Genomic DNA, 24,167 nt, shown 5'->3' with positions numbered 1-24,167 from the left:
CGTACACGTACCTACATACAAACATACCGTGTTTTTCCAGTTTTAATATATTTATTTCTTTATTCTCTTGAAGTACCTAAGAGCCTGTAGATTTCAAGTAGTGTCTGAATTATTTTAATTCAGCTTCCGTGAGAACCGGAAGTCGTGAGTACTTTAACTTTGGCACCGGATGTGACGTACATTCAAGCGTGCTATCGACACCGAATTATTGTTTTAATTAAAGGTGATTGAACTTGGATGCATTTATAGTTTTATTTTTGTTTTCGCCTTACAGAAGCATGATTTTGAACATATATATATATAATACAGTCAAAACCGTTTACGACGACATCGTTTGGAATAGCATACCGGTTATATTGACCAAAATCAAAGGTATTGCGTACTTAATAACAACGTCATCGGTTGTTACGACTATCGGTTTTTACGACCAAATATGAGTAGTCCCTTCAATGTCGTTCTTTGTGGGTACACTATTACTTGTTCATATTTAAAATATATAACTTACGTTAAGTTAACATATACTTTGACCAACATGAACCAATTCAACTTAGGAAGAAAAGAGCGTGCCAGTTCTTAAAAGGCCGGCAACGCATTTGCGAGCCGTCTGTTGTGTGTTTATGGGTATCACTTATCAGATGAGCCTCCTGGCCTAGAGATAGATTGTGAGGAAACCATGCCAACTCAAAATGTCGTGCATCAGGCACAGAACACTAATCAGCTACTTGCCTATTAAAAAAATATCAACCTTATATGTTGTAGTGCCACCGGTTTTTTTTTAAATATATAATATATTAAGAGTTTGACTGCCTAAGTTAAATTCAATCTACCTCACACCATAACTATATGTATTTTGTATCCATACATAGTTTGTCTGTATGTTACATTGTAAGTATGAAGTCTGAAATGACAAGAGACTTTTGCCATTGACTTATTACTCATAAACTCCCTTGAGGGTCTGAACATCCGGATTATCCTTCTGGGCTAGACATTCTTACGCTATTAACACTTATTAACATCACTTACCTCTAGACTATGAGCAGTGTTGGCCTAGTGGCTTCAAAGTGCGACTCCCATCGCTGAGAGTCGTAGGTTTGATTCCCGGCTGAGCACTAACGGACTGTCTATGTGCGCATTTAACACGCTCGAACGGTGAAGGAAAACATCGTGAGGAAACCTTGCCTTAGACCCAAAAAAGTCGACGGCGTGTGTCAGAGGAGGCTGATTACCCTACTTGCCTATTAACACACACAGAAATCTGATTCCCAGACTTAACTTAAGGTTATCGCGCTACTGATTTATTTTTATTTACCTATTAAAACACGTACGCTTCATAAATTTCAGCCTAAGTATCATTTAACGTATATTTAATTTACGCAAGTATATGGCGCCCAATAATAATTGGTTTTGGCCTGAGATTTTTCATCTCTTCTGAGGTGATCAGTCTTCTGAAGGAGACAATTCGTTATAACTTGCATAAAAATGTTTTCCTATACCGTTCGAGTAAGTGTTAGTTGCGCAAATAGAAATAAAATAATAATGGATAATACCACTTAAAGTTAAGAACCGCACATTTATCCATCAGGGGGACATATAGAAAACCACAGACGATAGACAATTCGAGCGTTTCATTGAATTGAATTGACGTAATATCATGACGGATCATGTGTCGTTGGACTAATCACTAATTTTCACTAGTGGTAACCGGCATATTATATTAATATATTAGTTATGGATTGTAGCCAATGGAGTAAAATATATCATAATTATACATATACAAATTAACAAGCTAAAAGTCCAGAATATTCAACAAGTAATACGAACACAATATTAAAAAAATACAGAAAAATTAAATATTTAGAAAGGTCTTGCATGTATTTAATAGTAGAAAAATACCATAAAACGTACTTTGAGCTGAACTGTACCAAAGTGAGAACCAAATAATTCTATATAAAATTACGTTAAATATGTATAAATATAGAAACAGCCTATTTGGTATGTCCTATTGATACACCAACGATTTTATACGCCAGGTTAATATTTGTATTGGTTAAATTTACCTACACGGTGTCTGAATTTTTTACAAATCTAGACAAATAATTAATCATTCGTATTGAAGATCGTTTATAACACATAACTATAAATAACTTCAAATTCTGGCATTCTGTAACATTTCAATGTCAACAACCTAGATAACGAATTAATTGTTTTATCTGTAATTATTTGAGACGTACATCTTATCAACATTGATAACAATGGAATATAATAAGTCACTAGCTGCATTCAACGCCCTTTTCAAGTACACCTGTATCCCGAGACGTACAAAAAACGTCCTTGGGACTATTGTTGTTACAAGGGTTTGCGCGCCAAGTGACTGCCAAAATCGGCGCACGCCGCGATGCGCGGGAAACGAAGCGTCAGTCGATCTCGGACAGTACGTAGGCGCGCACGTGACGCCGGCTTTTAGGTTAGAATTGGCGCGGTTTTACAGCCAGGTGCGCAACGCCCCCGTCTACCGCGCTCCCCGCTTACTACCTGACAGCTGTTTTCTCTCGGGAGATTAGTCAGATGTTCCTGTAACCAGTCGGAGCTCACCTGACGCGAAACCATGGCCGCGGGCGGACGCACACCTAAGCAGAGAAGATTCGAAATATCAGCTGTTATGGGAAGAACTACTCCAAGAAGACGACGCGGGAGTTGCAAGTGCCTATTTGGGGCACCCGACCGGGACGAAACTAAACGTCTGATGGCGGAGCAGTACGCTAGAGATAGGAAGCGTTTTATTAAACGGTTTAATTTTGATGTGGAAACCGACTGTGCGTATAAACCATCAAAGCTGGATTCGCCGGTTAAGTTCTGTGAGGAAAAAGAAAGCCCTAGGACAGGTGTGGAGGCCTTGGCGTGTGTTGAGAATACTGAAGTGAGGGTATTGGGGTCACCGTCTAGAAGAAGTGCTGGAAGTTCGCCAAGAACGCCGCGGACACCAAAGACGCCCAGGGCTTCGAGGACACCACGCACACCTAGGACTCCAGCATCTAGAAGACAGCTACAAATGACAGGTTAGTAATTTATAACCATTTGCTGCATTACATGTTTGTGTATTAAATTGAATTTGAAATGAGACCTCTTTATGAGCAAAATATCCTTTTTTTACGATGTATCGTGTAAAATGGCACAAAAATTATCTTAGATAAGAATCAGATATAAAAACATTCTACAAAATAACATATGTATCGATAGGACGCATGCGAAACCGGATTTTCCCATATTTTAATAAATGTAGGTTATGAATAAACACCTGCTCTATAAAATTTTGCTGTACATAAATTGCGTTAACTAAATGTTATTTGTCATAATTCAAACTAAATACTAATACTTATAAAAAGAAAAACAAAAACATATCCCTATTTTTAACTATGTAGTTTCTTTGTTACGCATAGTATAGAGGCCCTTGGATGAAATCTGGTATAATAGGGTAAGAAAGATTTTATTCTAAACGAAACTGCAGACACCTGCTAGTGTATGTTCATATTTTTTGTCGACTACGTTTTTCAATCAAAGCTAAAAGTATTTTTATGAAGGAAATAATTTATAAAAAGGATCCGCTATTAAAATTTTATGAGTCCCAAATTCATTTGTAATAAAATAAAAACTTATTTGTGTATTGCGAACATAATTTTAAATCGAACACATGCATTGTCGCATAGTTTAACAAAAGTTAAATGGCGCATTCAATCAATTATAGTCAAATAAACTACAATTATTACGTAACAAAAGTAAATTTCAAGTGTACCTGTAACAATTGTTCAAACAAGTCGCCCGGTCTATGACCAGATAGTGATCAGAGAGCGAAGACCTCGGCTAAAGCCAGTTATACGGTGAAATTTCCAAATAATGACGGCCACTGCGGGATACTGTGATGATAAAACAGTAAGGGTGAGACTCAGAAAGAGTACCTGTACATGTCAAAATTCAGTAGGTAATGTACCTGTACAGTGTACATGTCAAAATTCAGAAGGTAATGTACCTGTATGTACATGTGCGGGAGTATTTTAGCGATAAGCTGCGTTTCTGACTATGACTAATTCGTATGTCGCTGTCAAATATCTCAAACTTTCTACAGTAAGGGTCTGCTTCACAATGTATGGATAAAGTACTAAATAGCTATGCAACACATACATTATTTGGAAGATAAATTGTGCTATTTGACACTTCATCGGACTCATAACTTATGATGGACTTTATGCGACGAATAGCGCTATCTGACAGTCGTGGAACGCAACAATTGTGTTTATCCTACCAATAAGTAATAAATAGCTAATTATGAACTTATCCGTACATTGTAAAACAGACCCTAAAAATGGTTTGATATCTGCTGTAACTAGATTTAAGTTTAGTCTATTATTGAGAGGTCAAATTAATTATGCGTTATTTTGATATATGTATAATATTTCCTATTTGGAAATAGCATATCAAAGCACCAAATTAGATTTATCTCGAATATCAATGTATAATTGAAGATAGAGATAAACTTATCTATCGAATAGCTCTAAATCACTCAACTGGATGTGCAATTTCAACCCATGTCAAGAGTAGATAACCACGAAATGTCATTAAATAAAAACTATTCTTCCGAAAAAATATATAACTAAAATAATCTACTTTCCAAACTTTATATTAGTGTAATTAATACAATATTTATATTTGTGGAGAGTTGGCCGAGTGGCTTCACTATGCGACTGTCTGAGGTCGTAGGTTCGATCCCCGGCTTTGTAACAATAGACGATATATGTGTGCATTTAACACTCGCTCGAAATGTGAAGGAAAACATCGTGAATCCGGCTTGCCTTAGACCCAAAAAGTCGACGGCGTGTGTCAGGCACAGGAGGCTAACTACTTGCCTATTAGATTAACAAATTATCATGAAACATACAGAAATGTGAGGCCCAGACCTGAAATGGTTGTTGCGCCACTATTTAATTTATTTATTTAGTTATACAATATTTATCTAGGTATCGAAATTTTTCGGGGCTTTTTTGTCTGCGTTGCAGGTCATTGGTAGTAACTTATCCATACATTAATAAATTCTACACCAGGTCTATGGAGACTAAATCTCGTTTCTGAATATCACTAGAACTTGAGATGCTGGATGATCAAACATCGTAAGTACGTGTATCAGGCAAAGGCTGATCATCTAACCAGAAAGTGCCTAAGTACCAACTCAATAACATCTTACCATTGAAATTCGAACCATGACAGTCCAAATTTATGGTGTACATTGACCCCCTTACGTCATCGAAACCATAGCTTTCATTTGTATAGGATACAGTGGTGAAAAGTATTTAATTGTAGTATAGTCTATTTATATATGTATATACTGGCAGATCTGTATTGGGCTTTTACTTTTGCCTTGAGGATATATAGTTCGCTATTAAGAAAATACTAGAAATGTATTTGCAACATACATTTTTGTTTTATAAAGTAAAATAGGTTTGTTTTGTAATACCGTATAATTAAAAACTAATATGAATTTAATATTTTATTTTCCACGGAATTTTAAGCGCACGAGTGCTTCGAAATAAGGTTTCATCGTGAGATGACGTCATGATAATTTCAATCATAAAACAAATAAGCTAAGTAACAGCTTATTTGTTTGTTCATTTTATTCATAAAATTAATAGTTAGTATCACTACACTGTATTTTTAAATACATTTTGTTTTCGACACTATTCTTTAACACGAAATTTACCCACTACAATCTTGTTTTATAGACTGTGTACTTTTTTGTTGCAGCTTGGAAAGCTCATGAACTTTTTATGTTAGATAAATATTGAAGTCATTAGATTCATAGTACAATGAACTATTTTATGTGAAGTTGTTATGTTAGTACTTATCTGAGAATTGTTTTAATGGACCAATGTTAATGAAAAAAATACCGAGTTATTAAGAGGCGAAAACATATTTTTTTATCCAATTTGAATATTTGTACTTAATAAAAAACCTCTGAAATACGCCGTTTCAATCTGATAAAATTGTGTTGATATGTCTTATCAAACACTTGTTATCATTGCAAGCATTCCTCAGTTTGCGTAAAATATTTATTTAACTTATCATAATTTGACCTCAATTTGATCTAGACATCATGTCGACAAGTATGCAATATAAAATGTATTGTCTGTGTTTCTACAATTCTAAATTCAAAATAATGACTTTACTTTGCGTAGTTTTAATGTAGGATTCTAAATTCAAAATATTGACTTTGCTTAGTTTTAGTTTACAATTCTAAATTCAAAATAATGACTTTTTACTTTGCGTAGTTGTAGTGTAGGATTCTAAATTCAAAATATTGACTTTACTTTGCGTAGTTTTAATGTAGGATTCTAAATTCAAAATATTGACTTTGCTTAGTTTTAGTTTACAATTCTAAATTCAAAATAATGACTTTTTACTTTGCGTAGTTGTAGTGTAGGATTCTAAATTCAAAATAATGACTTTACTTTGCGTAGTTTTAATGTAGGATTCTAAATTCAAAATATTGACTTTGCTTAGTTTTAGTTTACAATTCTAAATTCAAAATAATGACTTTTTACTTTGCGTAGTTGTAGTGTAGGATTCTAAATTCAAAATATTGACTTTGCTTAGTTTTAGTTTACAATTCTAAATTCAATATAATGACTTTATATTGCGTTGTTGTAGTGTAGGAGATTCTAAATTCAAAATATTGACCTTTTACTCTGCTGAGTTTTAGTTTACAATTCTAAATTCAAAATAATTTCTACTTTGCGTAGTAGTAGAGTAAAACCTATTACATTTGGATATTCGAAAATCATAGCGCTATGTCTCTGCTTAGAATGGAACCCTGAGTCACAGATTTGTGTATTTTTACTGATAATTTTTCTGCTTAGATTCTTATATATATATATATATATATATTCTATATATATATATCGCGAGAGAAATTGGTTCTTAATCGATGCTTTAAGAATATCCTTAAATTAATCTATTATTTCACAGAAATCTCTTGATAATTAGTACATATTACGTTGAATGGCTTTTACGTTTCATAATTTTCGTAAATTCAAAACGTATACGAACAAAACCCGTATTCGTGATAGTGCATTGATTTCTCGAGTAAATATTTGATATTGATAATGTCATATAGGACATATTAAGTGTTGGGTGTGGTCGATTGCAACACTTTGCAATATTTGAAATACGAATTTCAAATTTAGTTCCAACTCTTAGGCTTTAGCCAGTCCAAGTGCGGTACTACTTATGATCAGGTTATCCCGTTTGTTTAAATTGTATTACGATAGTTAACTATCATAACTAAATTTTAAATTTTATAAGGTAACATTATTATAAGTTACCTAAAGCTTTGTTAGATTTAGGGTCTGTTTCACAATGTATAAGTTCTACATAAGTTCCAAATTAGCTATTTAATACTTATTGGTAGGATAAACACTTTTGTTGCGTTTCACGACTGTCAGATTGCGCTATTCGTCACATAAAGTCCATCATAAGTAATGAGTCCGATGAAGTGACAAGGAAAATTTATCTTCCAAATAATTTATGTGTTGCATAGCTATTTGGTACTTTGTCCATACATTGTGAAACAGACCCTTAGAGGCTGCACGATTGGAAAATCCAATACTTTTTGACATACGGGATACACCGAATAATATCTAATAATATTTGAGAATATATATGTAATACTAGTGAATTCTGTTTTTGAAAATCCTACATTTATGATTTCCGCTATTTAAAATTTAAATATATAGAAAGAGAAAAAATAGGTTGTCAACTTATTTTTATAATAATTATAAGTTCATCGCGTCAGGATTTATCGAGCTTTTTATTTCAAGTACACAGATTACTAACTAGTTAATTACAGTAAAAAGTTAGGTCGTCATCCTAACATTACATCATAGTTTAACTATGCTATAACTGGCTTTGTACTTACAAAAACTTTAAGTTAAAATCACATTTCATACGTTTTTAACTAAACCTTTTTTTTGTTTATTTATTCTATTCTATTATTTATGCACCAGTAGCTCGTAGAATTACAGCTATTTATGTATTGAGTTTCGCAATTACGCTTTCCCTATAGTATGTTTCCTAAAGTAGTGTTTTTTTATTAGTGAAACTTTTTGTGGATACATTCAATGTGTTTATTTTATGTTTTATTTTTTAACTTTTTTTTATTATATAGATGTATCTGTTTTGTTTCCCAAATAAATAACTATACGAACAACAATTAGAAGCCCTTTTAATCAAAAGCTATATAATATAATGTTTATTAATGCTTCTCTCGCTCAACGAATAAGTATCACGAGGAAATGCTGCCAGCGTTGAAGGGGCACACTACACAGCCACAGGAACCAAACTTTTAAAATTTGTTTTAATTTTCTTTTTAATTATTTTTATTATTACTATGTAGGTTAAATTTGTAAATACTGTATATTGGATTCTTATGATTACTAAATTAATTGCACAGAAAATAAAATGTGAATTAAAAAATTGTTTTGTAGAACATAAAGTGAAATACAATAACATAATATAATAGGCCTGATTTTTAGTGTGTATTTTTTTACTGCAAACAGTAAAAACTAAGAGTACAAAAAGCCCACTGAACCTTGATACCTGAAGGGCCACACGGTACAAACCCCTTTACTTAAAGGTTAGAATAAAACAATCAATACATAATAATTAGGACTTCAAACGCGGGTATTCCTGGGAATCATTCGACATTAAAGCTTTTTAAGTTTAGACATTCGATTAGCAATACATTTTATTCTAAAATTAATATAACGTAATCTTTCGTGTTATACAAATAATATCTTACAAAATTTTCGGACAAGTATGAACAAGTAGCTAACGATGTATGACCGCACCTCATGAGTCACCTGAATCGAACCCACTGACTCATCAAATCTAAGTTAAGGTATTTGAAAACATCGAAATTTATACATGTCTTACCTACGCTATTTATTCAAAAAGTATCATTGAAAGGTTTGAATTTTAAAGTGTTTCCATGCGTAACGAACCGGGACCCGTGACGGTGGGAAACGGGCTACAACCGTGGTCTATGGGAGAAAAATACTCTGCTCTCATTGGTTGAAATTTCTCGCTTCATGTGTTTTACGTTAGTTTAAATTTTGTAACATCACTTTTGGCTGAGGCAGAGCCACAACAAGGCCTCATTTTCGTTTGGATTAGTGATTTACCACAGACAGTAGACAGAAGTATGTTACATAGATTTTTTGTATTGAAAAGTAATTTACTGATTTAGAATAATACTCTCCTGTGATTGGTTGAAATTTGTCGCTTGAAGTGTTTTATGTTAGTTTTTTTTAATGGCTCTGGCACGGTTTGTGCATTAGCCAGCGTCAAGTATAGGATTTTTTGTAATTCGTGCTTTTTGCCTTAGAAATTCGACCATGTCCTCCATGTACGGTTTAGGCACTCGCCCGGTATCGCACAACCCTCCCAAAGGCCGAGAACATATTTAAATTAAATTAAAACTTGCCCTCGAACCGGGAATCGAACCCGGTACCCCTCACCTAGCTGCCACTTAATAAGACCGCTAGGCTATGAGGCCCCTTTTATGTTAGTTATTTATTTAATTTTGGTTGAGGCTTTTTTCCGCAGACTTATCCTTGATATATTTTTCGTTTGGACCAGTGATTTCCCATTGAGACAGTAGACCTAGAAGTATGTTTTATAGATTTTTTGAGTTCAAATCTAATTTACTAATTTGGAATCGGACCTACATTTGTATAGTAAGCTTTAATCACTTAGCTAGAGGGGTAATATTTAATTCTCATAATTGTCTTTTGAGTCTAAAGAGATGCGTCTTTCAGCAGGGCTATTCAGAAATCCGCGATCCTTTGCGATCTTGGACGGTTTTTAGTTGAAATCGTTTTTGACATTTGGATGTGATACTACTATATACTTAGGGCTAATTCTCGACTCTGAGAGACTACTACTACTATAGAGCGCCTGTTTCTACGAGTATTACGTTTTAAATTTTAATATTTTTAACAGTAAATATATAATTACGTCTGTTTATTTTTAAACCCATGTACCTAGGTAAGGTATGGTCGAATAACTGTAGCCTGCCCTTTGGGCTAGAAAAAAAAATACTCGTTCGAAATTCGAATGTGAATCGCGTTTGAAGCTAGCGGTTAATTCAATTTCGTGAGCACGAAACGGACCTTGCACAGGAATTCACGAAAAAACTAAAAGAATTTCATCGCGTGTAAATTATTATTAGTGGCGTGTCATTTCTGTGTACTCATAAATCAGTTTTTCAAAATTGCTAAAGAAACGCAGTCAATTTATATCTGAATTAACATTAAACACATCGAACAGTATTCGACTTCCGCCTGTGCATTATTATTTATATTTTTTGTTTTGTTTACTACGCCAATACCAACACAAAACTAAAACTGATTTGTTACTAACTAAACCTAAATATGAATATAATCTGAATTAAATAACTTATTATTATTATTATTTTTATACAATTACACTTATGAAGGATTTTAAATTTTTAGACGAAGTGTGGAAAGAAGTCCATAAATATGCCCACAATCCACATTAAACAAAAGACAAACGTTTTTAAATTGTTTTTTTAATAATTATTTCAAAGGTTCTAGTACATTCTTAAATACCATCCGTATCACCTCGACGTCCGTCGTTCCACAACTGAGATTTTCTTAAGGCAGTTTTTGTACACTGAAGTATTTCCGAACCAATCCAATTAGGGTCCTTCAAGAGAATAGCGTACCTACTAATTCTTAAAAGGCCGACAACGCACTTGCAATTCTGGCACTTAACAACAGCTGAGCCTCCTGCCCGTTTGCTTCCTATCACATAAAAAAAGAGTACAAGTGTGGGATGAATAAGATAATTCTAGTAAATCTTACCATCTCTTAATAAGAGATTAATGGAAACCTTTTAATAATATAAAAATTAAAAACCCTTATACTGTTACACTGCTTTATGCTTGAGTAACATACGCTTATTTCTAAATAATTCAATATACACTTATAAAACGGAAATAATTGTTCTCAGTAAATCCAAAACTCCTATTAAAAAAATAATTGCACCAGTCTCCCTACGTTATCCCTAAAAGGCTGTAGTATTTAAAAAACTAAATGTCTGCCAGGCTGTTATTAATAACAAATTATAAATCAATTATATTGTACATTCCGTCCTTTAAAATGATTAACAAACTTATATGCATTACTAGTGAAAATGGAAAATCGTTTACGAGTACGCATTGTTTTCCAATATCGGGAAAAGGAAGGCTGTGCGGTCACTGCACTCATTTTCCTTTCCTATGTTTTAATTATACTCGACTTTATGGCTAACTTTAAGTTCTAAGTTCGATTTGTACAGTCTTAAACGAAGACATAAATTTATCTGGCCAACACAATTCTATGTCCGTTCTATAACATTAGACAAAAACAAACCATGCGCTACAACCTTTCGTATCTGGGCCTCAGATTTCTGTCACTCTAATAGGAAATTATCAACCTCCTGTGACTCACGCCGTCCACATTTTGGGTTTAAGGCAAGCCGGTTTCCTCACGATGTTTTCCCTATACCGTTCGAGCTAATGTTAAATGCGCACATAGAAAGTCCATTGGTGCATAGCCGAGAGCGAACATACGACCTCAATGATGAGAGTCGCACGCTGAAGCTACTAGGCCAACACTGCTCTCAACTTTATATATGAATTTATGAGAATGATGGATAGACATTGGTGCTAAGACCACGTCCTCTGCTAGAGGTTTGTACTATAGTACAAGCGTGTGTCATATACTATGTCCTACATACTATATCACACGACTTAAAAACAGCAGAAATGTTCTATGGGGTCACTGGACGCATACATAAGTATACAACCCATAGCAAGAGTCCAAGACCAGCAAGATTAAGAAGACAGGAGTATGAGCTGGTCTCGTCCCTGAATCAGTCTGTGGTTAGTGGGATAAAATGCATTTCCGTTGCCATCTAGAGGCTTTAATCTTTCCATTTAAATCCGTCCTCTTTAACATATTATGACAATTCAGAGCGGGTATGCGCTGAGGTCGTTCACCCTAACGGTACGAGGATAGTAAACAGCGATTTTATACTTTTAAGCTTAGCTTTTTAACAATTAATAATCGACGTGTCTCAGTGGTTGATATGTTATATTCTCAGAATGTTAAAATAAATAAATCTAATCTAATATATAAAATTCTCGTGTCGCGGTGTTTGTAGTTAAACTCCTCCGAAACGGCTTGACCGATTCTCATGAAATTTTGTGTGCATAATGGGTGTCTGAGAATCGGACAACATCTATTTTTCATCCCCCTAAATGGTAAGGGTAGTCCACTCCTAATTTTTTTTTTTAATTTTTAGATAAATTTTTTTAATTAATTTTTCTAATTTTCACCCCTCTACGATCAACCCCTATTTTTTTATTATAAATGATATACCTACATGGCAAAACGACGTTTGCCGGATCAGCTAGTATAATATAACATTTCCATTTGCAGATAAGTATTACTTAAGCAGATTTACTGTAATCTAACCCCCCCCCCCTCCTCTTGTCAGCAAAAGTAAGCAAAGCTCTCCAAAATAATAGTACATAAACGTATTAATTTTTTTGTAGGAATCCTCAAAAGTGCATTTCGTTTTTAAGCATAGACAATGAGTGGGTAATATGTATAAAAAAGTAAATAATTAACCCCCGTATTGTGTATATGTTAACGTAAAATTGTAAACACCGTTAGATTGTAATCAATCTCGCGAGATTATAAACTGTCGAAAGATTGTGAACCTCAGCTTACTGCTTACAATTTAACGTATTATTATTCGGTAGATTGTACTACACTAACTTAGTTATCATTCAAACTTCTTTGGTCAATTACAGATTAATTTTACTTTCCAACAATTTCATATAACTACCGAATAATAATACGTTAAATTGTAAGCAGTTCGTTGAGGTTCACAATCTTTCGACAGTTTATAATCTCGCGAGATAGATTACAATCTAACGGTTTTTACAATTTTACGGTGACATATATACTTCTTCAGTCGCACTCTTCATTTCTGAAGGTCGTGTTAGCACCGCACATCTTCCTCCACTCTCCCCTGTCTTCGGCATCCTCTAACCTGGGTGATGGTAAGACCTGTAAGGGCCTTTACTTGATCGGTCCAGCGAGTAGGGGATCGGCCTCGAGGTCTGGTGCCCTCTACTCTGTTCTTTCTGGATCTGCGTGTTAAAAAAAACTCAGGATGCGTTGGTAACAAAGAGAGAGAGATTTTTTACTTGTAATTGGTCTTAGTACGGACTATAAATACTTAAACATAACTAATAGTCATCATGGGTGTGTTTTGGGGTTTTAACCTTCAAAATCAGTTTTTGTATCTGAAATTGTTAGTTTCATTATGTTGAATATTATTCACATAAAAATAAGTAAAAAACAGCAAACTTTTGTTTTTTATTGTTTTTAAGTCATGTAGCACCTAAAACAATGCTTATCAATATTAAATTAATGATTATTACAACATCAATAGGGTTGCCACATAAGACATAGCTTATTATTGTTAATATCACAATAATAACATTTATTCATATAGGTAACACAATGTACACTTAGAAACGTCAAAAAAGAAATATATATTAAATGCTTCTAATTTTACATTTACTGCCAGTTCTCAAATCAAGGCCGTAGAACGGAAGAGAAGAACTGGCAAATGTATAAAAATACAAAAAGAAGATGAAAATGTTCTGGGACCTAATTTAAACTTATTTCTAGAAAATCAATGTTTCGATATACAAAGTCAAGAAAAAAGATTTGGGCATTTCCAAAAATGCATATTAATTTATGTTTTGACAATTAAGTAATTGTGTCAAGATACATTTGAGTAAGGGTCTGTTTCACAATGTACAGATAAGTTCTAGATAAGTTCCAAATTTGCTATTTATTACTTATTGGTTGGATAAACACTATTGTTGCGTTTCACAACTGTCAGATAGCGCTATTCGTCACATAAAGACCATAAGCTATGAGTCCGATGAATGTCAAATAGCACAATTTATCTTCCAAATAATTTATGTGTTGCATAGCTATTTGGTACTTTATCCATACATTGTGAAACAGATCCTTAATATATTTTTTTATAGTGATCCCATAAAAAAATAAACCCAAGCATACCACGCCACTAGGGTCATACTGTGGGACAAAAAATATTTTGGAAGCCCTACACAGAATTTATTGGTGTATACATTTTTAAATTTACATATCTTAAATGGCAAATAATTTAAATGTTTCGAAATCCCAAAACGCACAACCATAAAATTGACTCTGGTTAATTCTGGTAAAAAGAAAAAGTTTAAGATTAAACCGGTCAATGAGAAAGGTATTTTTTTAAACCTCGGTTTGTTATCAAAGGTGTGCAACTGTTATTTTTATTAACCGCGAACTTCGTTTCGCATTAATATGATTTTTGAAGTTATACTTTAGGCGCGTTATGAAAATTTGATGAGAGTGAAATTATACGATGCGCGCGCACCGTGACACAAAATTAACAGAATGAAGTTGCCCACGGAAGATGCTACGGCATTGGACATAATTTAAAAACAACATTCGAATTAAATTAATTTTTCAAATGTAAACTGAACTTTATTGACTATAATGACTCTTTTCCAGTCTTTGATTATTTAATTGTAATTAAGTATTTGCGAACTATTTTTAATAATGCCAAAGAAGTATAACTTCTTACGCGCGTACATAAGTACACGCACCCTTTTTTTACTTAGCCTACCTTTTTAGTAGCTACATACTAACATATGGAACATTTTGCTATGCTACCCCATAAAGACTGTTTAAGTTTCCTGAATAAAAATCAATATACCAAATAAAACTACATTTTTCTCTCCATAATAACCTTCCAGGAATAAAAAAAAGTACTCGAGTTTTCACTTAGTAACATATTTTGCAATTCACTTTTATTTATTTAGATTTCCAATATTCTAATACTAGTCGTAGTCAAAACCGAATGTTGATAATATTGTTTTGCTCAAGTCTTTATTAGTAGAAATATACATGAATTAAACATTTCTATTAATTTAATATATCATAAATCAAAATTGTTATGGCGTTATATACAGGAAAGGAAAATTAGGTGAAATATTTAATTATAAATATGGTTTGAACAAAATATTCTAAATATGGGTAGAGCAGTGTTGGCCTAGTGGCTTCAACGTGCGACTCTCATCCCTGAGTTTGGAGGTTCGATCCCCAGCTATGCACCAATGGACTACCTGTCTATGTGCTCATTTAACATTCCCTCGAACGGTGAAGGAAAACATCGCGGGGAAATCGACATGCTTATAACTAAAAAGTCAACGGCGTGTATCAGGCACAGGAGGCTGATCACCTACTTGCCTATTAGATTGACAAATAATCATGAAACAGATTCATCTGAGGCCCAGACCTAAAAAATTTGTAGAGCCCCTGGTAAAAAATAAATTGAGCATCGTATGATCAAATACTTAAAACATATGATGATTATTTCGCGGAAGGTATGTTATAACCTGTGGTATCATTGATTACTTCAATTGTGTTAATGGTTCGAGGAATTATTCATTGGCTTTTTTTCGTTACATACTTGATGAATGCCGTAATTTTTCACACTTAAAACTTAAAATTAAAACATTCCTTTATAATTCTTTTTTTTAAAGACAATTCATACCAATTGACCTGGTCCCATGCTCAGCTGGTGAAGCTTGTGTTATGGGTACTAGGCAACGGATATACATACTTATTATAGATAGATAGACATATAAATACATATTTAAACACCCAAGATGCACAACACCAAATGCTCATCACATCGATGTTCGTCTCAGCCGGGGATCTAACCCGGGACCCATGGTTTCGGAGTCAGGGGTACTAACCACTAGACCAATGAGTCGTCAAATTCATTAGAAATTAATTTAACATCATTTTGGGTCTATCAAAATGATGTAGTCGTCTTCGAGTTTTGCGCTTAGTTACATATAGTGCAATTAACTTTTATTTATAATCAATATACTAATTGAATACGGGTCGTAGATATAATATCGAAATCGAATGGTAATAATATTTTTTTGCTCAAGTCTTTTTTATTAGTAGAATACGTAAATTTAACATTTCTATTGATTTAATATATTATAAATCAAAATTGTTATGCCGTTATAAACAGTAAAGGAAAATTAGGTAAAATATTATAGATTCATTAGAAATTCATTTAACATCATTTTGGGATTATCAAAGAGGCATTTTTACGTCCATATTCAAGCCTAATCAAAACAATTGTATATGTATGATCGACATGTTACCTAATGTTTAGTGACACCATGCCCACTGTTGTGAGTTCATGAACACTCAATGCCAGAGGGCTCGGGAGTGCGTTGCCGGCTTTTTAAGAATTGCAGCAAATGTTACAAAATATGGTTTAGTTTAATTGAATACAATCGCCATGAATTAATGACCATTCGCAAGCACAAAGATCGTATTACAAAATTAATTAAAACATCACTATAGACTATTATAGCTTAGGCACTTATCACTTCATAGCTGTATACATATAAATAAATTAAAAGTAAGCGACTATTAATTTATTTATACACACTTAATTCTCATACATTAAAGTCGACTTTTCTCAAGAAAGTCTTACAAAAAAGAGTCCTCCGCCGCGAGATTTGGTCAGCTATCACAAATTTATTATGAAAATATTTTGTAATACAACAGTTTTGCTGTAGTAAATGTTTACGGGCCACAGGTAACACTTGCGAAGCAGGGTCGATTTTGATATTAAATCTTACAACCTTTTTAGGTCTGGGCCTCAGATATCTGTTTCATGATCTCAATCTAATAGGCAAGTAGGTAATCCTGTGACGCTGTCGACTGTTTTGGGCCTAAAAAAGCCGGTTTCCTCACTATGTTTTCCTTCACCGTTCGAGCTAATGTTAAATCTATTGGTGCACAGCCAGGAACGAACCTACGACCTCAGGGATGAGAGTCACCCACTGAAGCCACTAGACAACACTGCTCTCAATTAAATTGTAAAATTACCGCCGGTAATTTAATTTTAAAATGTGTTTCTAATACAAGGTAGACGCCGCAACATTTCCATATGAAAGCAAGCACAACAAATTTATTAATTTCTCAGAAAACTCAACAATGTACTTTTACTACCAAAAGCAACAAGTTAAATTTCTTTAAAACCATAACTTACAATCGGTAAATGGTGTAAAAACATATCCCATTGTCGAAAGAAAAAAAAACATCTCCGCGTAACTCAGGTAGCGGGCTCAATAAATACAACCTTTTTTTAATATGTCAGGCGATCGTGGAACAGGTTACCGACTCGCTCCGTTGCTTAGATTTTTAATTAAATGCGACTGCAATGATTTAGTATACGTTTTAATCGAACATTGACTTATAAACTTGATGGAAAAAATATGATCGTGATTTAATTTTTAAAAACTATATCTACAACCCAGAGCTGGTGCTTTCCTCGTTCAACGAATAAGTATCGCAATACAGCGAGGAAATGCTGCCTGCAAGATATACTGCCTCTTTATTTTTATTTTCTTATTATTATTATTACTATGTAGGTTAGGAAAATTTTATATTTGTGTGTTGTAATTAAAGTTTATCGTCCCTTTCTGCCACATTGTGTTTACCCTGTGATGAAAAGAGACATGACATGTGCAAACTTAAGTCTCCGAATAATGGGAGTTTTATATTACGACTTTACAAAAGAATTGGGATCAAAATAAATGCCAAGTTCATCTCAACTCAACGAATAAGTATCCCAATACATTGAGAAAATGCTGTCTACTGTAAATACTTCATTAAAGATATAATTAGCTATAGTATGTCACAAGGAACAAATCTTGGACTATAGCAATCTTGTTTTATGTCGGGAAATAGTCCTTTAAAATCTTAGATTACATAAGGAGATTGTAATTACGATAATGCTACTCAAATATCAGGTTTTGTTAGATTTCACACGCATTACAAAGTGTTAGCTAAAGAAATCTTATCTAAGATCGCAGGATTTTATTTCACTTTATTGTTATGCATTGTGGAATTTATAAGAAATTATTGTATATTATGAAATCATATTACTAGAAAACGTTTCAATTTGAACAAATGCTCGTCAGGCGCTTTCATTCTCACACATAGAATTAAAATTTTACCTTTACTATGACAATCTGCATTTATTTATTTACACTTCTATACCTTGAACAAACAGATAAAGAACAGGTTATATAAGTTATTAGGCAACGGCCTTATCGCTAATAAACGATTTCCTTCAGGCAACCCTAGTCTGGAAAAATAACTAGGCGTGAAGTACCTACAAGAAATACTAACTAAACTAAAATCTAATCAAATAATAATAAGATTAATAAAAATGTAAAATCTTAGGGTTAATTAAGTCATAATTAATATATATTAGTAGCTAATTACGAGGCAGACGAGAAATGCTCAAATAGATTCTTAAATAAATTTAAAGAGCTCGTCTGATATCAACATGTCCTGCTCTGGAACTCATTAGTTCCAGAGCAGGACATGTATTTAGTTAAAATTACCTCTGTTGGTAATTTGCAATAAATAAATGAAAAACATACTAACGTATTAAATTTTTTATCTCTCAATCAAATAATTAAATTCATTTATCCATATCGGTATCCAAATTAAGGCAAGAAGGACTGGCAAGAAATTCTTCGCCAAAATTGTAACGAATTGCAACCACGCTTCACATGACGTATGAAAATCTTTATATATATAATTCTTCTGTGAGTGTGTATGTCACTGAACTTCTCTCAAACGACTGGACCGATTTTGATGAAATTTTTTGTGTGTGTTCAAGGGGATCTGGGAATGGTTTAGATTCACAAATCAGCCCGCCAGATGGCGCTGCAGTCGGTACTTTCATACTTTGCTTTACTAATCGCTTGAAATATAATGCAGGACAACGTCTGTCGGGTCCACTAGTGTCATAATAAAACAAAAGCACTTTTCTGCGTCATTAAACGTTAAACTTAAAGTTATTTTAACTTTAAATGAAATAGGTTTAAGATTGAGTGTTATTGACACCCGAAAAGTTGTTTATTTAGTATATGTATGCATTAAAATGTAAGATTTGGGAACCCTTTAAATTAAAGATACCTGTGTCAGAGTTCCCAGCTCTTCCATCACCAAACTTAATGGCGTTAAAGGTACACTGCCACCGGGACCAAACTTTTTAATTTTCTTTTTACTATTTTTTTATTATTATTATTCTATGTAGGGTACTAATAAAGATATACTGAATACTTACTAAAACAAACTTATTTTTTTTTAAAGAGGTCATAAACACCTATTCGTAAACTTGCAACAATTTTATTCAAAATCGACGAATAGATTAACTGCAGTTGAAAAACAAGATTATGTTCGAATATGCTAATGCCTATCATAAATTTCAATAGTCCAATGACACCTAAATGCACATTTACCGCCACGAGACAGACAATCCTTTATGGATTTTGGCCACAATTTTTCTTTCATTTTTATTCATAGACAAGAACCGAGGTGATTCTCTATGCCTGACATAGGTCAAGTTTCTCTGTATGCAATATTAGATATTAGATTTGGCAATATTTGTTTGTTGGTATCTAGGCTTAATATTATTAATTAATTGATTTAAATATAGGTATACAATTTTATTATAATTATATTTTCGCTGTATATTAAAAATTAACATAATATACTGATGCATGGAATGCATTCCTCAGCGTTAGATCAGTAATAACTAAATTTCATTATTACCAATAATTATAATATAGCATTATTTTAATAAAAATACAAACAAATTTACGACACAAGACATTAACTGTAGCGATTTTTGTAGACTGTAAAATACCCGTCAACAAATGTACCTCCCAAATACCACCCAAAACATCTTGATTCTTCCTAAACTTGGGAAGAAAACCCCCAAGTTGGCAACACTAGATTCGCGATCTTATTATGTTTATTCTAACGTCTTATGTTTATTCTAAATTCTAAAGTAACAACCATTTATTGTCGTTCTCAGGACAAATTTTAATATTTTTTTTGTCTTTTCAGATTACTGGACGTTAAGAAAACACGCTGACCCGGCATCGGATAAGGAAAATTAGCTGAAATTGTTATAACCTTAAATTATTCAAGAGATATATAATGGATATATATTGTACTGGACTAACTTTTTCATACATTTCTTACACAATGTATGAAGGACTGTCTAGTATGAATAGAAATTGTATTATAAACGTAGATTAACGCCCGTATGTTTAAATAACCAGTCGTAATTATTACACGTCGTACTTCGTGATATTATCTAATAGTCACGACACATTTTTAGAATACGTAAGCAGCGCTCTGTGGGTGTATTTAGAACTATAGTTTAGTTCTAAATACAAACACGGTCCCTTTGAATAACAATGGGCTATTTGACAAGGTATTAAAATCTATATAATTTTTTTTTTGGCTTGAAAATATTTAATTAAAAAATGCTAAATACAAGATGGCGTCGCACCGTAAGCAAACGTCAAGATTTTGACGTGTATTATATTAAATTAAACATACATATATATTTTTAAACAAAATAGTATTATGATTAAATGAAGACTGCTGGCATAATATAGCATCGTTGATTCGACTAATCTGTCACAGTTTTGTGTCTAGTGACTGACGTTTAAAAATCAATATTTTTAATTTTATACAGATTACACAATATGAGTCAACTGTCAAATAGCCCATTCGTAGCATCGTTCGAATATTATTACAGAAGTATACCGAACTCTGGTACTTATTGAATACGGGCAAGAAAATTATTGTAGAAAAATTACTATATTGGCAAAATTATCGAATAAAAATTATTAAATTAACGTAGTCTTAGTGAAATAGCTTTTATTGCATATTCAATTGATCTCTTACAGCTTACAGCTATTAACTTCTTTAAAGATATGTTAAATGTATTTTTATTTGAAAAATGAAATAGGGCCATTTTTGTCATGCATGAAATCCCTGATGTATTTCAAAAAGAGAATGAATTCGGTTAGTCGATTTTTAATCTGTTACAAACGAACATGTCATTAAAGTGTCATTAATACATACAAACATTTTATCTATGGCCACGTTGGCGCCAATTTTAACGTCATGTTTTAATATATTCTAAACATTGTAATCCCTTTTGTCACTTAACATTGATTGTTTTATTAGTTTGTAGAAATAGTTGTAAACAATTGTATTTTGAACGGCATAACATAACCTCTAAGTTTGACAAAATATTAAAAGCGGTTAAAACATTAGTGTTAATCTTTATCCGAACCGGCAGCTATATGGCTGTGTATGTCATTAATCAATTGTAAGAAATAAACTACGTATATAGCTGCCTTCTGGTTTTACACGTTTAAAAACGAGACAACAGATTGCATTTCGTACCAATAATAATAATCAACCGAAAATTTCTCGTTTCGTTTTTGAACTGTTCGTTTTTTAAATGTAGGCCTGTCTAAATCAATACTATGTAGAATCTAGTCTATGATCTCTGCAATCTATGAATGTCCCATAAACTGTCCATAGAGTGTAATTTAATTCAGTCCATAGCCTTAAGTTGTTGCATTTAATCAAGTCTCTATTTAATGATTCATAGATTAAGTTTGGCGCGAATTTGTCTTGTCAAAATGTTTTGACAGGTGAACCTAGAGCCTATTTGACTTATTTTGTAGCGATATTCACACAATTTATAAGTTATAGATTAGTTTTGTAAAATGTGTTTTTAATCTGTTTTGTAAAAATGTAGTTATAAATAGTATCGCAAAATAGTTGAAATAAAATTGTTATTAAATTAACTCTTGGAAAGTTTATCTATAAGGTACTTTGATACGCTTTATTAAATGGAATTTATGATATTTTTTAGTTTTATTTATTGTCTAATTAATCTTTCACAAGGCAAATGATAAAAGTACTTGGACTATTGCTTAACTAAGGTATTTGGCAAAAAAATATTTATTATCAAAGTGAGCTAAGGGGTCTTATCCCTAAATAATATGTAAAATCGAACATAGTTGAAAAATAAACAGTAAAGTTACTTTTCCCAAAAACTTAGAAAACTTGAAACCACATTCTTACCTTCTATATATCAAAACTACGTAACGCATTTCGAAGTGATATTTAGGATTTAATAGACAGAATATAGTTATCGGCATTGGGAGATTATTTAATTGTCTGTAAATATCATGTAGACACAATTATTGTTAATTTGATAAATAAAAGTCAACGTAATGAAACTAAATTTCGCGGACACTAGCTGAATAAAAAGCTATTCTATAGCTAATTTGATCAGTTCCAATATTATTCATGTATGATAGACTTAGATTATAGAAAATCTATGCAATTATAAGTGGAAAAGAATACTTCACAAATAGTTAACTAAGACAGCTTAAGGCTGTGTTTGCATACTAGATGGCGCTACATTTTCAATGAATACAAAAACTAAATATTGACTGGAAAAATAAAGAGAAAATTGGGGTAAATTATCTGCATTTTTAGAATGTGCTTGAACGGCATCAACCGCCACGCACACGTGCCGTCCTGAGACACATAGCCAATAAATATCTGTCTGATATGTCTCAATTCGACCAAGGGTCCTTCAAGAATAGAGTGTACCTATTCTTAAAAGGCCGGCAACGCACTTGCGAGCCCATTGAGAGTGTCCATCACGGTATCACTTAACATCAGTTGAGCCTTCTGCCCGTTTGCCCCCTGTTGTTTATAAAAAAGACTTATTTGTGGTATGTGTTAAGTCCTTAATCAGCACATCAAGGTGTCAGTACTATAGTATCATAATAAGTCCATATGGTTATTATTGTGTACAAATATTATCCTAAATATTAGTTGACAGTGTTGGCCTACTGGCTAGCCAGTAGTAGCAATATTGCGACTCTCATCGATCCCCGGCTGTGCACCAATGGACATTCAATGTGCGCATTTAAAATTCCCTCGAACAGTGAAGGAAAATATCGCGAGGAAACCGGCTTGCCATAGTCAAAAAAAGTCTACTGCGTGTGTCAGGCACAAGAGGCTGTTAGACAAATGATCATATAACAGATACAGAAATCATAGGCCCAGACCTAAAAAGCTTGTAGCGCCACTGATTTTTTTCATTATATTAGTAGGTTACTTTAGGGCATATTAAATCATAAAATTAAAAATTGCAATCCCCACCTGCAAAACCTAAAATTGTAGACAGCCCCATCAACATCCTTAACGTATTATTGAACTGTACACGAAGGGCATTGTATGATTTTCTTGTATCCTACAGCTCCCTAAGAAACAATTGCTTCTAAAAAATACACGGCGAATTTTTCAAGTTAATTAAATTTTTTTAAAATAAAATCAGAATTTACCCAGGACAGGTTGTAGCGACAGTAGATAATTATATTATTCCGAGAATTCGTACGCAACTTTCATAACTTGAGAGAGATACTTCTTTATCCTACAATTTTACATTCCTGTATAAAGGATAGGTATGAGTCATATGGGAATCATGTCAGTGACTAATATTGTCGAAATCTTCCGGTCAACATTCGGGTTTTATTTTATTTTTCGGTCGTTCACTAAATTTGTATTTCTTGACATGCTATAATGCAATTTAAGAAATGCAATATAAACGGAACAGTATAGGATGGTTTATTTTTGAGTTTGTGTTTTGTAAGGAATGTTGTTATTTAGCCCATCAGAACTATAACTAATGCTAGACATTTAGATTCTACGGTATTTTTGTTATACCGTTTCTTACGTTTAGTCCTTGGCATTGTATAAGAATTGCGTCTTAGCTCATGCATTCTTATAAGGCGTACTATAATTATTGTTGGTTTTTCAATTTACTTATCTATTTTTATTTATATTTGTAGCGTATTATGATATATATATTATAGAATTCCACAACATTTAATTGTCATCGATATTCTTTGGACAGAAAATATATTAGTTTTTACCTAGCTCCTTATAATATATTCTTGAGATAAACAATTAGTTGTCTTGGCTAATGTTTTCTTAGAGGGCGCAAGATTTTTCATAGACCTGTAT

At 32.9% G+C, this 24,167-nt stretch overlaps 1 protein-coding gene across 1 annotated transcript; it reads left to right on the top strand.

Annotated features, from left to right (window-relative positions):
• The first annotated feature begins 2,295 nt into the window (after nt 1–2,295).
• LOC125056795 lies at nt 2,296–20,605 on the top strand. The gene is made up of 2 exons (XM_047660085.1): nt 2,296–3,056; nt 20,160–20,605. Exons 1-2 carry the CDS (start codon nt 2,606–2,608, stop codon nt 20,210–20,212), a joined length of 504 nt encoding a protein of 167 aa, XP_047516041.1. The 5' UTR covers nt 2,296–2,605; the 3' UTR covers nt 20,213–20,605.
• Nucleotides 20,606–24,167: the final 3,562 nt, after the last annotated feature.

Source organism: Pieris napi, chromosome 15 (assembly GCF_905475465.1).
Source record: "Pieris napi chromosome 15, ilPieNapi1.2, whole genome shotgun sequence".
Lineage (NCBI taxonomy): Eukaryota > Metazoa > Arthropoda > Insecta > Lepidoptera > Pieridae > Pieris > Pieris napi.
The sequence above is the reverse complement of the archived record's forward strand: the minus strand, read 5'-3'. Positions and strand labels throughout refer to the sequence as shown.

Coding starts and splice junctions, on each gene's coding strand:
- LOC125056795 (XM_047660085.1), top strand. CDS start 2,606: ATGGCCGCGGGCGGACGCACACCTAAGCAGAGAAGATTCGAAATATCA. Junction 3,057..20,159: donor AAGACAGCTACAAATGACAG/GTTAGTAATTTA, acceptor TTGTCTTTTCAG/ATTACTGGACGTTAAGAAAA.